This window comes from Aethalodelphis obliquidens, unplaced genomic scaffold (assembly GCF_003676395.1).
Source record: "Aethalodelphis obliquidens isolate GAN/ISIS:26980383/991018 unplaced genomic scaffold, ASM367639v1 scaffold19, whole genome shotgun sequence".
Taxonomy (NCBI): Eukaryota; Metazoa; Chordata; class Mammalia; order Artiodactyla; family Delphinidae; genus Aethalodelphis; species Aethalodelphis obliquidens.
Window position 1 is genome coordinate 16,511,487 of NW_020837963.1, and position 14,621 is coordinate 16,526,107.

General features: G+C 33.0%; 1 protein-coding gene across 7 annotated transcripts in view; it reads right to left on the reverse strand.

Annotated features, from left to right (window-relative positions):
- The window catches only part of PIGN (phosphatidylinositol glycan anchor biosynthesis class N), a 108,194-nt gene that overhangs the window by 87,471 nt on the left and 6,102 nt on the right, over positions 1-14,621 (reverse strand). For 4 of the 7 annotated variants that reach the window (XM_027118683.1, XM_027118684.1, XM_027118682.1 and 1 more), the window contains 6 exons: positions 10,481-10,729; positions 8,312-8,433; positions 7,601-7,699; positions 5,816-5,922; positions 1,265-1,389; positions 20-150 (listed from right to left, as the gene is read on the reverse strand). In XM_027118683.1, coding sequence (XP_026974484.1) covers positions 20-150; positions 1,265-1,389; positions 5,816-5,922; positions 7,601-7,699; positions 8,312-8,433; positions 10,481-10,701 — 805 coding nt within the window. In that variant the 5' untranslated portion in view covers positions 10,702-10,729. The remainder of the gene's footprint in view (positions 1-19; positions 151-1,264; positions 1,390-5,815; positions 5,923-7,600; positions 7,700-8,311; positions 8,434-10,480; positions 10,730-14,621) is intronic. The other 3 variants (XM_027118689.1, XM_027118686.1, XM_027118685.1) reach the window with 2 other exon arrangements.

A 14,621-nucleotide genomic window follows, 5' to 3' on the forward strand; every position in this document is an offset into this window, starting at 1 on the left:
CACTTAGAAACAGACTAACCCCAGTCTGTCATTCCATGGTCAGCAGTAAAGATAAATGCTGTTTTCCCATCATTTCCGTAAAAATCTTTAAGAGTAGACACAATTTCTTTCAATCCCTCATCAACTATTTTAATATTGTTCAAGTATTCCCTGTTTAAAAAGAAAGAGAAGAGAAAATTAAATTATATTAATTACATTAATTTGGAAAAATCAAATTTATTCAACATGAACTTATAAAATCAATAACTTGAAGTACTTTTAGATCTCATCTTTAATATTTTTTTAAATCAGAGCTCTTTCAGGTGTTAAAAGTAATTTTCTTCTCCTCTTAAAGAGGTAAAAAAATCTGGAATCATTTTCAAAAATGATTTTTAAAAAGATATTGATTAGCAAATAGATTTTAAGGAATGCTTTTTAAGTCTCAAATGCAACAATGATGACTTTTAAGTTCATGCCTCTCATAATGTAAACTATATTGCTCTTTCCACATTAGTGATAGGTAAGCATCACTGTTTCAACTATAGAATATTTCCATCCCTTAGAGTGTTTGTGATATAAACCACTATAATATATTTTGAACAAACTATATTTAAGCTTTCCATACAGTTGAACAAGGATGGTTTGGTATAAGTTCTATCACTTAAGACAATGCATTGTGTTAAAGAAGGGAAGCATGAGGTATTCATTACTGGCAGCTAGCCAATAGGCTTTGCAGTTAGTTAGACTAATCTAAATCAAATTCAAAATGAAGAATAAAAGTATAACATGAATTCTTCCTTTCTTACGGTCTTCAGAAGTGAGAAAAATAGTTGCTGTTTTATATAAGGAGTACTACTGAAACATCACATACAAAACTTTATACTATTATCTGCTAGATACAGCACTGATTAAATGGAACATAAGGAACAGCTAATTACGTCTTTTTGTGATATATTAACACCATAAAAATGCTTTTTATTTCAAAATTTACTAAAATACTTCTAAAATATGAGTTTTTTCTCTCTGACCTGATAAATGAAGAATATGGAATACACATACAGGATATATTTTACTTATATTAATGTGCAGTGTGGTCACAGCACATGTGACTTTAGCCACTATATCATACTACATCTCATATAAATGAGAACTTATTCTACTTTAGAGTTATTTAAAATATAAGTTCTGTTGTGATCATTACAAAGAAAACATTATAATAATATTTTAAAAGTTCAAACAGGCGTTTTCCTCAAAACCATGAAATAAAACACAGCATTAAAATTACCTTGACGATGGTCGGTGAGCATGTCCATTTGTATCTATTCCTAATAAATGTAAGAAAAAAACTATTTTGTCTTCATTTAGTTTAGAAAACAAAGATTGGTTGTTTCTGGCAGCATGAAAGAATTCCTATATGTAACAAATCAGTTAAAAAATTTTAGTTCATTTATTTTATTTAAAAAGTAATTCTAATGAAAACATTTAATTAAATTTATACATAACTATAAAATTAAATTATCCTATTTTGTTTAAATTTGTCCTCAGAACCTACCAACACAAAGTACTTGTCAGTTCAGACATCTATGTTCAAATAACGAGTGAGCTATTTTCTGTGTTATAATTAGGCTGAAAAAAGGTTATAGAACGGGGATCTCGTTTTCATGAAATTCTCATAACATTGAATAAAACATAGCAGACTGAAGAACTATTTTGACAAGAGTCAAAATTAAAACAGTACTAGTGGCAACAGTTTAGGAACGCTTTATGAGTTTAAAATGTTTTCATACTTCTGTTGTCCTATGTTACCACCCTAGTTCAACCACAGTCTCTCATTTGCAACATTGCAAATAGCCTCCTATTTCCTTTGTCCCAAGACTAGAATCTGTTCTTCACATTGTATGATAGAAAAATGTCCACTTAATGAAAGGAAATATGGTTCAAAAATCATTCATTTCATAAAGATAAACTGGATTCATAAAGCCCTCTAAGAAAAGGATTCATCCTGTGCTTACATACACATGAACATGTAAGCAAGTACCTATGGAGAGTATCTTTAAATTATTTTAAATAAGTCAACAGACTGCCAAGATATATAATTATTGTTCACATAAATGAACTATAGAAGATGTTAATTTTAAGAATAAGAGGTATTTAACTTTCCAACAAAAGTCTGAAATATTTTTTCAGATAATTCTTCATTATTACAAACATTAAAAATATAAATGGTGCCATTAGAGAAACCATCTAGTCAAGAATAGAAATAATTTTTTTAAAAAACATAAACATAATGCTACCAATCCTCCTTAAAAACATAAAATGGCCCCCTAACTTTCATATATGTATGAAATGTATATTCTACCTAGCCCCTTTCAAATACATTCTAATTAGCCCCTAAGAAATTTTAAATCTAGATGGAAATGGCAAGTTTTTCAAGAGAAAGGAATTACATTCTGAAGATATAATTGAAAGCTGACAAGAAACAAAAAAACTTAGCAATTGAACTTGAGTCAAATTTACAATTTGTTTCATGACTGATAATATTCAGCTTTGTAAAAAGTGCTATTCATTCATATGTGGACACAAGATCTGGGAAGCCATCAAACACTAATCTTACAGAGCTCAGCCTATTAGATTCCCACTGCCTTTTAAAAAGTTGGTCTTTTGTACCTAAGAGATAGAATACACTCCTAGCTTCTTTCCCCCCAATATTTAGTATAATTATGCTCACCAATCCCACTTTTCTTAGCTCAAAGACACTCATTCATTTTTGTACTTAACAAATATTTATTATACCTCATGGGAGACTGCTAGATGACTACCCCAGCATGCAGTCTCCCTTTCTCTCCAAGTAAAACCTCTGATTTTATGGGACATGTCAGTGCTCCAAACTTAAAACCTACATATTTCCTATTCTCTCTCACAGCTACATGTGCCTTTTTGGTTATGGCCAATGAGATATAAGTCAAACATTTTGGTCAAAGGACTATGTGGACCTAAGGTTTTTTGAAATAAATTTAATTTAGTAGGACAGAAGGTCCTTTTCGATTCCTCGTACTGTTGGCCTAAAACATTTAAAATAATGGCTGGAACTCCAGCATCTCTTGGGTCGTTAGACAACTCTGAAGCTAAAACCATGCTCTGAGGATGGAAGAGAAACTTAGGAGACTGGGTCTTAATGACATTGTGGAACCACTATGACAATCTTGGACTGCATCAATCTTGGGCTGCATACTTCTGGCATTATCTCTTATTGAGATAGAACTTCTAAGCAATATTTTTTTTTCTATTACAGAGTTGAATTTAATCTAAATTAATCATGTATCTATGTACCAGAATACATGATAGGAATTTAGATTTAACAATGTGAAAAAGACAGTATCTCTGCCATAAGATGTATATAGCATTGAAATTGTTTGGGTTTTTTTGTTTGTTTTGTTTTGTTTTTAAATCCCCTCCTTTTTGCATAAACAGTACAGAAATGCTTGTTAGATCCAATGGCTTATAATATAGGCAGTTGTAAGCTTAAATAAAAGCAGAGTTCCTTTTAATCCTCTGGGATGTATTGGAACAGTTAGTCCTCACACATCTTTTTTTTTTTTCCATTCTTTTTTAGATTCTTTTCCCATAGGATTGAAATTGTTGCCAATGTATCAAAAATTACAGCATAGCATAATAAGGTACTAAGACAGAGGTATTAAGGGAATATAGAAGAGGGTTCTCTAAGTCAAACTGGAAGTGGGGTAAAGCAAAGGGAAGTCATGGAAGACCTAATAGAGGAGATAGCTATGGATATTTTACCACAGTTTTTTAAAAACTGAGTAGAAATTGGCATATATTTGTAAACCGTTTGACTAGAATTAAGCATGAGTCTCTGGCCAGGGCACAAAGTCCAGGTTGGACCCCTGACTCCCTCTCTAGCCTGATCTCAGACTGTGCTCTAGTAAGTGTTCCTGCCATGCTAACCTCCCCTTTTCTCAGTTCCCCAAATCCATTATGCTGGCTCTCCTTTCAGGGCCCAAGTTTACATAACGCTGTTGGCCTGAAATACTCTTCTCTATAGGCAATCCAGATCCATCCATTTCTTTGTCTCGTATACTTCTCCAGAGACTATCTCAGAACTCTCAGGAAAGTCTTCCTCTAACTGTTTAGTTTAGATCAGAATTTTCTAAAGATATATTCTTAGTCCCTGCATTTTTCCTTCACACTACTAATCATTGTTGATGATTTCATATTTTTGTTATTGATTAATGTACATGTCTCTATCATATCTTATGAAGTTGTAGGCAAATTTTTTTTCTGGTCACTATCATATCACCAACTAGCAGTGTTGAAGTAAAGTAAAAAAGGCATAAAATCAGGCCAGTCATTAGCAATATCTGCCTATCCACAAGGAATCAAATCCATGATTTTGGAACATTTTTGGCATGTTTATGAAATTAGAAGCCAAAGGCCTTTAAGCAGATACTAATATAAGTCAACTATATTAAGAAGTGATAGCAAAATAAATTGCTAATTATTTTTTTGAAGAGATTTTATTTAACTTGAAGGTCTTCCCTTTTGACAAAAGCATATGTGAAATGAAAAAAGAAAGCTTCAAGGAAAAATATTCTGATAAAAGAAATAGGGTTTATCAAAGAACACATTGAGCACTTAATTCCTGATAAGTAAATACAAAGAAAAATGCAGACACATACTGACTGTTTACAAACAAACAATAAAAATGACTACATTATGGAGAAGTCTGCAATGTCAGTCCAAAGACACTACTGGTAAAAGGAAGAATCATTAAGGGTCAATCAATGAATGCTTCTTATAACAGATGAATTATGAGTTATAATTTGGAGATGAGAAAGAATAGATTGACAGAAAGGAGTGAGCCAATATCCACAGCTGAGATTTTTACACAGTTTTTGAAAATATAAATTCTATTGGATTCCTGGTGAAGCTGATGACTGTCACTAACAAATAGTCCAAAAAACTCGATATCTTAACGAAATTCAAATATTTTATTATGATTAACTTGTGAATTTGTTTTTGCTTATCTAATTTTTCTTTAAAGTACAATTTTTTTTAAACATCTACTTTATGTTACAATAAATGCATTAGATTTGAACAGCATTTTTCAGAAGACTTTCAAACAAATCACATGGTCCCACTACTTGTAAGAGACTGGTTCTGTGGTCAAAGAAAGATCAAGAAGGTTTACCTAATATGATTCAGCAAACTAGGAAAGAAATGCAGGTTTCCTAAATCCAACCAAGGGCTCATTTTACTGTCAGAAACACAGAATTTAAGAGTTAACTTTTTTTTTAATAAATCTATTTATTTAATTTATTTATTTTTGACTGCATTGGGTCTTTGTTGCTGCGCACGGGCTTCCCATTGCAGTGGCCTCTCTCATTGCAGAGCACGGGCTCTAGGTGCGTGGGCTTCAGTAGTTGTGGCATGCAGGCTCAGCAGTTGTGGCTCGCAAGCTCCGGAACACAGGCTCAGTAGTTGTGGCACACGGGCCTAGCTGCTCCGCAGCATGTGGGATCCTCCCAGACCAGGGATTGAACCCGTGTCCCCTGCATTGGCAGGGGGATTCTCAACCACTGCGCCACCAGGGAAGCCCAGAGTTAACTTTTTTAAATTATTTTTTTTAAACTTCTATTAATTGGTTATTGTAGAATGTGTAATTTCCTAGAATCCAGTCTTTTTAAAGTAGTATGCTACAATAAAGAACTTTCAAGTTCATACAAGTAAAAAAAACTAAGATGCATTTACTAACAAGTCAGTTTCTAGTACATTAGGTACAAATACGTGTGCTGTAGATTAGCCACTCAATAGCACGTACCTTCACATTATCAAAAACCCAGGTATCCAGTTTTGTTGCATCCTGGGCACCAAAATCCTCACTGTAAGCATCATAATTATGTGCAAAAACATGGTTTCCACTAGCACCTGAAAAGGAAATTTGGAGAAAAAAATTTTTAATGATCTGCCATGGACCATAGTTTATACTATAACATATGCTGTTGTTTTAGTTCTCACAGTAATATATTCCAATTTTACAGATACACTACAAATGAGTTAATTAACTTGCCAAAGTCACAGTGCTAATGAAACACGACAGCACAAAAGTAAACACCAAAGTTTGTCTCCCTGTAAGGATTAAACTATTCAAAGAATTTGTGCATCTAAGGATGGTACAATCTAAAACAGATGAAATCATTTGTTTTACAAAATTCCCTAACCAAGAAGAAAATTCAAATATTTCAATTCTTTTATTCATAAAATATGTGCATTTTTCTCAGTATAAGGGAATAAATATTGCTTATTGCCAAATAGTTTGAAAGGGTCAACAAATATATTAATCTTACATATTTGTAGGATTTTATTAAGAATCTAATCAACTTAGTGAATTTCTGAGTTAGGCTCTTACAGCTCATAAGTAAGAGATATAACAAAATAATGACAAATCTCTTATAATATCAGCTTAGCTCTAATGATACTATTCTACTGTTCAGCCATTCTACTTCCCACATTCTAAGTAAAGATCTGAGTTGGTCTGTGGGTTGCCAAAAGAAATGGAACATTCTTATTCGATTATCTCCAATTCAGGCATCCTGTCCTATCAACTGTAGTCAGAAGTAGGGAGGTAAATTTGGTAGCCATAGCAACTTAATCCATTCTCACTACCACCAGTCCCCCAAAAAGCTTAACTGCTTTCCAAAGAAGGGAGTATATAAATGGCAAGCAGTATGAGTTTTTTGACCTGCGCTACATAATAATGTTCTGTGACTATCATACAGAAAATTCTGAATATCTGTTTTGCTTTTGAGACATATAATAATCTTTAGTAATTACAATTATTATATTATATTCTTGACTAAGTGTAAACCTTTTCATTAGGTGAAATGATCATAATGCTCTCACTAAAAAGCATTTAATGACATAAAATTCAAATGGAATCCAACTGATTTTAGAAAATAATGTAAATGAATTCTCTAATCAAGAGATGTTCGAATACTTGCAGATTCATGCAGAAATACAACACATACAACAAATCCAAATGGCATGATCCTGAATATATGCAAATAGAAGTTATAAATATTAACATTTAAATCTTTATGTGACTATCTACTAACTTCTTAGTAATAATCTATCAAAGTAAAATGAACCAGACATCTACATCATCCTCATAATGAGGAGTTACCATCGTCATAATAAGCATTTTGCTAAATGTTTCACATGAATTATCTTATTTAATCCCCAAAACAAACCTAGAAGATAGAAATTATTATCATCATCACATTTTACAGAAAAGAAAACTGAACTTCAAAGAAGTTATCTAACTTGCCCAAGATTAAAAAGCTGTTAGATGTTAAGAGTCATACATATACCATTTCATCGAATCCAAGGTATTAAAAACTGTATAATTCAACATTTCAAGTACAACTAAGAAGGAAAAAAATCAAACTGACATGTCTATCTATTGTAATATACACCCTGATTTCAGAGATGTTAAACATGTAAAACCATGTATTTCAAAATCAATAAAATATAGTATATATTTCAAATTACCATATTGATTTATTGCCTATTTAGTAGCTGAGGAAATATAATCAATGACTTTTACCTTTGGCAAACATAGCCAAGATGTCTGGGCTCCCCCAGCACCATGTGTGCCTGGTTTCATTAATAAGAGAATCAAATTCTACAGGATTTTCCTTCCATCCTTCAGGTAATTGAGAAAAAAAAGCAAACAATGACAAAAGTAATATATACATGATGAAATATCAGTATATCCCCTAAAGAAGTATTTTTCAAATAATGACAATGAGGATTAATTGCAGAACAAATGCAAAACTAATAATGGATTTTGTTACATGTATTATATTACAATTTTTTAAAAAAAGCTTACAATAGATAATTTACTTCTTACTAAAATATAGAATCACTTTTGACCTTTCGAGTGTTAAGATCTAGGAAATCCATGAATCCATCCAATCATATACTATCAATAGCACAGGATGATAAAAAGCTAAAGCTTAATTCTTGAGTCAATCCCAGTTTGTGTTTATGTGAGTTAGGCATGCTAAAATACTTGTCAAAAGTATCTCAAAACAGGGACTTCCCTGGTGGTCCAGTGGTTAAGACTCCATGCTTCCACTGCAGGGGACATCGGTTCGGTCCCTGGTCAGGGAACTAAGATCCCACATGCCACGCAGCATGGCCAAAAGAAAAGTATCTCAAAACATACTTCACTTTGTGTCATGATTCAGTGTTAAAGAAGCAATAATTTTGCAATAAAGTTTTCATGTGATAAAATCATCTAAATAGACAATACCTTTGGCAACTGCACTGACGTCTTCATAAAACCCTGCTATCAGGGCTACATGGCCTGGCCGAGATTCAGTTGGCACACGTGTGTGAGATATCCCCCAGCTGCCTTCATGCATTATGATATTCCTAAAAGATGTTACAGATGAATAGTTAACACAGACTATGATCAAATGCTCTGTTAAGGCTTTAGAAAAATAAGATTATTACTGAAGGAATCCAGTCAAAAGAGTGAGTCAAAATTTAAGAAGGAATCTTTCTGATCCCACTTGAGCCCAGTCCTATCCCTCCCACCAGCTGGATTCAGTAGCACAAGAAAGCCCAGGTGAGACAAAGAACCACTCAACCACTGCACAGGATCACAAGACAAAATACACCATTATTGTTTAAAGCCACAAAGTATTGAAATGGTATGTTACATAAGAAATCACTGATATACACAATATTATTTTGTCAATGTTAAATTTTATTAGGTGTGATGGTGGTTAAATTATCTACCTAAATTTGAGATTAAAACAGGCCAAAATTTCTTTTGCTAAAATGTATCAACATTCTTTAAGTTGTCTAACAGTGATTTGCAGAATTTGGGGGAAAATGCAAAACTATCAGTAATGCTGTTGCAGGTAAAAGGCCAGCAGAGCAACAAGTTATAAAACACTAATTCATTGGTAACAACTTTCAAGATAAACTTTCAACTCTCAAAATGTTCTGTAGAAAAGTATCTAAAAGTGCTGGTTTAGATACTTTTAATATTGATATCTCATAATAAAACCAACTTTAGTCAAATATATACATAAAAAGTAAAAGGCTTAAAAAACCATTGAACCACCTGCTGAGGGAGAAATATTTTTTAACTTCTTCAGTTATGTAATGGAAACTGAACTCAGAGAGAGGAAGGTATAAAGAAATGTGGATACTTCCATTGAAAACATTTTGATCAGATCATATTTTTTAAAAAACAGTGAGGAACAAGTAAAACCTTTCAAAAAAAAAGGTTTAGGAGAAGCTAGAATGGCATACAACACAAGGAACATCAACTGTGAGCCCTTTGCCCTCTATGTAACACCCCAAGGAGAAGCAAGTGGTACCAGAAAGCCTTGCCTTTGCCTTAACAACCAGTATATTTTATATCTTATTAATTTTGCAATGAACTATATTTCTCTCCTTTCTTCGACAACTAAGAAATTCAACCAAATATATCACCCCAATTTTTAAACTATTCATAGAAATTTATGTTACACATTTTTGTGTACTGAACTTAACCCAGGCTTGATCTTATTTTCCTACTCATATTTTCCTATTGCCCTGAATTGCTCAATTATTTGCATACTTTAGTATATTATGCATTTCTTTGAGGCACCATAAATTTATTCCTGGAAATTCAACATAGAATTCAGGTTCATTCATTCTTCTAGCAGTCAACAAATATTTATTAATTGCCTGTATGTTCTAGGAACTAGAGATAAAGTGGTATATAAAACAAAATCCCAGCCTTAGTGGAAGTTGCACATGCTAAGTAGTACTATAAGGAAAATTGAAATAGGGTAAAGAGATAGAAAGAAATCATGACAGGGGCAGGAGAAAGATAGACGATTTTAGATAAATTTCCACTTGAATTTGAGTTTTAATCTCTCTACAACAGCATTAGGAAGGGCTTTTGAGGGGCTTGCCATAGAATCAGAAAAAGAACAGTTGATTGCAGGAGTCCCCTAAGCCCCCAAAATTAAACATTTCTTTTCAAAGCCACTTAATAGAATCCAAAAATTACATTATGTAGTGATATAGACTTGGAAGGGCTTTATATATTTTATAGAAGATGTATTTTGAGTTGAAGTCTATATTTTCTAGTTAAACACCTTTGTAATTGGCAATTCACTAATAATTATGCTTGTCATTAATAAGAAAAGTACAATATAGTGAGTTGTAAGCCAGGTTTCAGAAATTAGGACAAGTTAGGCCAAGCAGCTAAGGTCATTCATTTCGATTCACCTGATATCAACTTCCACAATAAGAGAAATAACTCCTAGAAGGAAATAAACTTGCTAATCTCTATGGCAAAGCCCAATGTATATGTGCCCTATTCTCCTTCTCATCATCACTCCTCTACCCAACATGAGATAAACAGTATTAGCATGACATTTTCCAGAGATGTCTTTGTACCAGTTGACACGCTTACCTAATAAATGGTGCCCTAGTATTTCCATTTTCATCTAATTCATAAAGTTTATCTGCTCGCAGGCCATCAGCAACAAACAGCACTAATCTTTTCGCTGGGGGAGGCAATGGTGTAAACTGAGGAGTCATTCCATGAACCAAAGGAGATGTAAAATAAATGTCAAAGATAGAGGCGAAGAACACCAAATGTATAAGCAATCCCAAAATAGTGTACAGCAGCATATCCTGCGTAACTAATCTTCAAGAAAAACTGAAAAGAGGGAACAAAATTAAATTTGGGTAAGCCTTAGTGCAATTATATATATTTGCACTTATTTTGATGACTACATATAGATTGTATATTTTAAAATATTACATAACACAGCTTCACCTTTATTTATGATGGTAACAAGCATTATTTAATAATGAGATAATACAGAAATAAAATATGATAAAGTACACTCAAGCAAAAAGTTCAAGTATCGTAAGTAATTAGCACCAATAAACTATTTATAATAAACTTAAATGCATACTAAGGTCATAAAAACTAACATAGGATCAAAAAACAAAGAAAGAATTAAATGAGTCCTAAAATGAGTTAGGGTTCAGTCAAGTCAAATCCTGTATAAGATAGAAAATATAACTCATGGTGGTCTTGGTTACCCATGTGACAACCATTGATATTCTCAGAATTTAACATTATTTAACTATTTGTGCTTCTTTTTTTTTTTTTTTTTTTTGACTTTTGATTATCAGCTCAGGACAGTTTTAGCTTCTCTTGACTATCACCAAGTTGAGCAGACAACATGCATTTTGTCCATTTAGTAGGGGAAGGAAAAAGTAGTTAAATTTCATCTTTGCTTCAGAAGATTTACACTCATTAAGGGAACACTTTATTTTAGTTCCCTGAACCAATACAAAAAAGCAGACGGTTACATTCATTCATTCAGTAAAAATGTTCTGTGCACGTATTAAGCGCAAAATTGTGTGCTGGGGAACTACAGAGACCACCAAAGTGACACAGTCACAAATCTGATGAGCTTACAAATACTTAGGGAAGGAAAACTAAGCAATGTGTAACATTTAAATAACACATTTAAAGTATACCATTAACTGCCTAAATCAATGGGAGTCCAGGGGAGTGCTTTTCAAGCCAGTCTACAATTTGCTTTTGTTGATGAATCTCTACCCAGATTATAAATAACAGCAAAGTACTCTAACTTGTCCTTGTAATGTAACTGCATTAGTTACACATAGTGACGCTTGGCTGAAAAACACTAAACATGAGTTAATTAATTACAGATACATCTTATTCTTCCTGGCCTGAAGAAGTACATTATGAAAGGAAAGGGTGGCAAAATATCCTGCAAAAAAACTGAAACATTGGGGAAAAAACCTTATCAAAGTCAAGCATATAATAAAATAATAAAATAAAATAGAGAAAATGGTCAAATTATGGGCCACTTTTTTCTTGGGAGAATCAAGAGTCAACTAAATATCAAAGATACTCCACAAATTATGAAAGTCCCTTACTGAGTAGATGCTATTCTGCAATCTAAGGCAACACTCTCAGAATAAATATGTATTTTCCTTATGAGCTTTGACCACATAGCAACTCCCATCTTAATAATAGCAATCTGATTATAAAAATAAAATCACTGTGGTAAGTTTGGAAATATAGAAAAATTACCTACAGTTCTACTACCTAAAGAAAAATCTGTTCACAGTTTCTTACAATTTTTATCCTATCTACATTTTTATAGAGGTTCACAATTTTATATAGATTTTTTCCTTTATTATACATTAACATTTCTGTTATTTAAAAAAAAAAAAACCCACCTTTTCCTACACATCATTTACCATTACCATAACTCTATTCTATGGGTGCATTTTAATTTTCCTGATCACCCCCATATTGTTAAGCAGATTTTTACTATTAAAAGTATCGATGTGATTAATCTAAATTTATATATAATTTTTATGTTAATTTTTCAGACATTTCACATTATGTACTTAAGATACTGCCTATAAGTACAGTCACTCAATCAAAGGCTATGAACATCTTTAAGGCCTTTGATATGCTATATATGGAAATAATTGTTTCAGCTGAATACTGATTCTCCTAATGATAAATTAATTAAACACTTGCAATATATCTCTTGCTTATCTCACAAGCCCTCCTTCAAATACACACAGTACAACAAACTAAATTTGATGAATTAAAAAGGAGACATTAAGCAGAATATTCTAAAGGACAAGATTTCAAACATGGAAATTATTATTAATATCAGTGTTTCAAGAGAGGAGGGTGTGATCAACTTTATCAGATACACTTAAAGACTGGAGTAAGAGCAGGGCAGCAAACTGAAGTCCTTGTTAACCTTACTGAGGAATTTCAACAGAGTAGTGAGAGGTAAGCCCCATGAACGTGCTTGCTCGAAAGTAAATGGGAGGTCAGGGAGGGAAAGACAGTGGGATGAGTACAGCTCTTTGGGAGAATGATAAGTCTCAAGAAAAGTTCTTTTCTTAAATGAAAATTGATGTATGGCCAATAGAGGGTTTTCCTCAGCTAGGAGACACTAGATCTGTGTGCTGAGGAATGATTTCAAATGTAGAAAGAAATTAATGCTGCAACAGAAAGGTGGAGTAACTGCAGGAGTTAAAAATCCTTGTGAAAGCAAGAAGAGCTGGAGCCTACAGCACAGTGGAGCAGCTGGACCACCCTGCTGTGCCTGGGACACACCGCCCCCCGGCTTTGGGCAATGGAAGTCTTGCATCCAGGGAAACAGCTCAGTTCCAAGTGAACTATCTCTGGGCTCTTCAGCTGGCTCTTCCCATGGCGGGCTCCTTCTTATTTTTCACACCATCTTCTCAAATGTCGCCTCCTCAAGGTTTCTACACCACCCTAAAGAAGACCCTTTCCTCATTTTACCTGATTTAAACAATGACACACTCTGTATTTATTGTTGAAATTTACTTAGTGATTCTCTTCCGCTAGAATATAAGCCCCATAAGGCTTGATATCTTGTTCACCACTGTTATGTCCTACCTACTGAGAAAGTAGGTGCTCAATCAATGTTTTTTCAGGAACTTATTAAAATGAATGGCAAAGTAATTTTGGCTAAAATGAATCGTACTTCAACAACATTTATTCAAAACCTACTATTTTGCAAGTATTATGCTCAGCAACAGAATTTGAAAAGTGAATAGACATGGACCACATGTCCGTGTTGAATACGCATGACCACATGTTTTAGTAGGACCACAAAGAACGGGGCAAAGAACCCAGCCAAAGCAAGGAAAGTCTTTGAAGATATATGGGATATTAGGCAATCAAAAGATGTATGCAAAAATACAATATCTAGTAGCCCACTTTTCAATGCTAACAAGGAGCCCTGTGATAATTCTTTCAGATCCAAAGAGTTACCTACTAATGTATGTTTTTAACCATTTTTTAAATATATGCCTATTAAATAAAAATTACCACTAGTTCATACAATTGTTTTTCTTTTGAGTATAAGGGTTCTTGTTATAATACATTCCACTTATTTAGAGTTAATTATTCTAAGGTCAATAGTCTTACTAAATTTTTTCTGACGCACTCTAATGAATGGCATCTATTTTTTAATTCTTCAATCAACTTTATTAAAGTATAATTTACATACAAAAATGGACATTTTACATTTTATAAGTTTTGACCAATATATAAACTCATATAACCAACCACCAGAATCAAGATATAGAATATTCTTATCGTTCCAAGAAGTTCCCCCATGTTCCTCTGCAGTCAAACCCTGTCCCCACAGCTCTGACCATAAGCAATCACTGCCTTCTGTGATGCAAGATTAATTTTTAGCATTCTGAAGTGTCATTGAGATGGAATCATGCAGTATGTACTTTACTGTATCTGCTTTCATTCAGTATTACATTTTTGAGATTCATGCATGGCTGTGATTCTGTTGTTTGTTCCTTTTTAATACCGAGAAGGATCCATTATATGGATATACTACAAATTGTTTATCTATTCACCTCTTGATGGATATGTGAATTGTTTCCAGTTTTGGGCTATTATAAATAAAGCTTCTATGAACAGTAAATGACTTTGTGAATATATGCTTTCATTTCTCTTGAATAAATATGCAGAATTAGAATTGCTGGGTTAA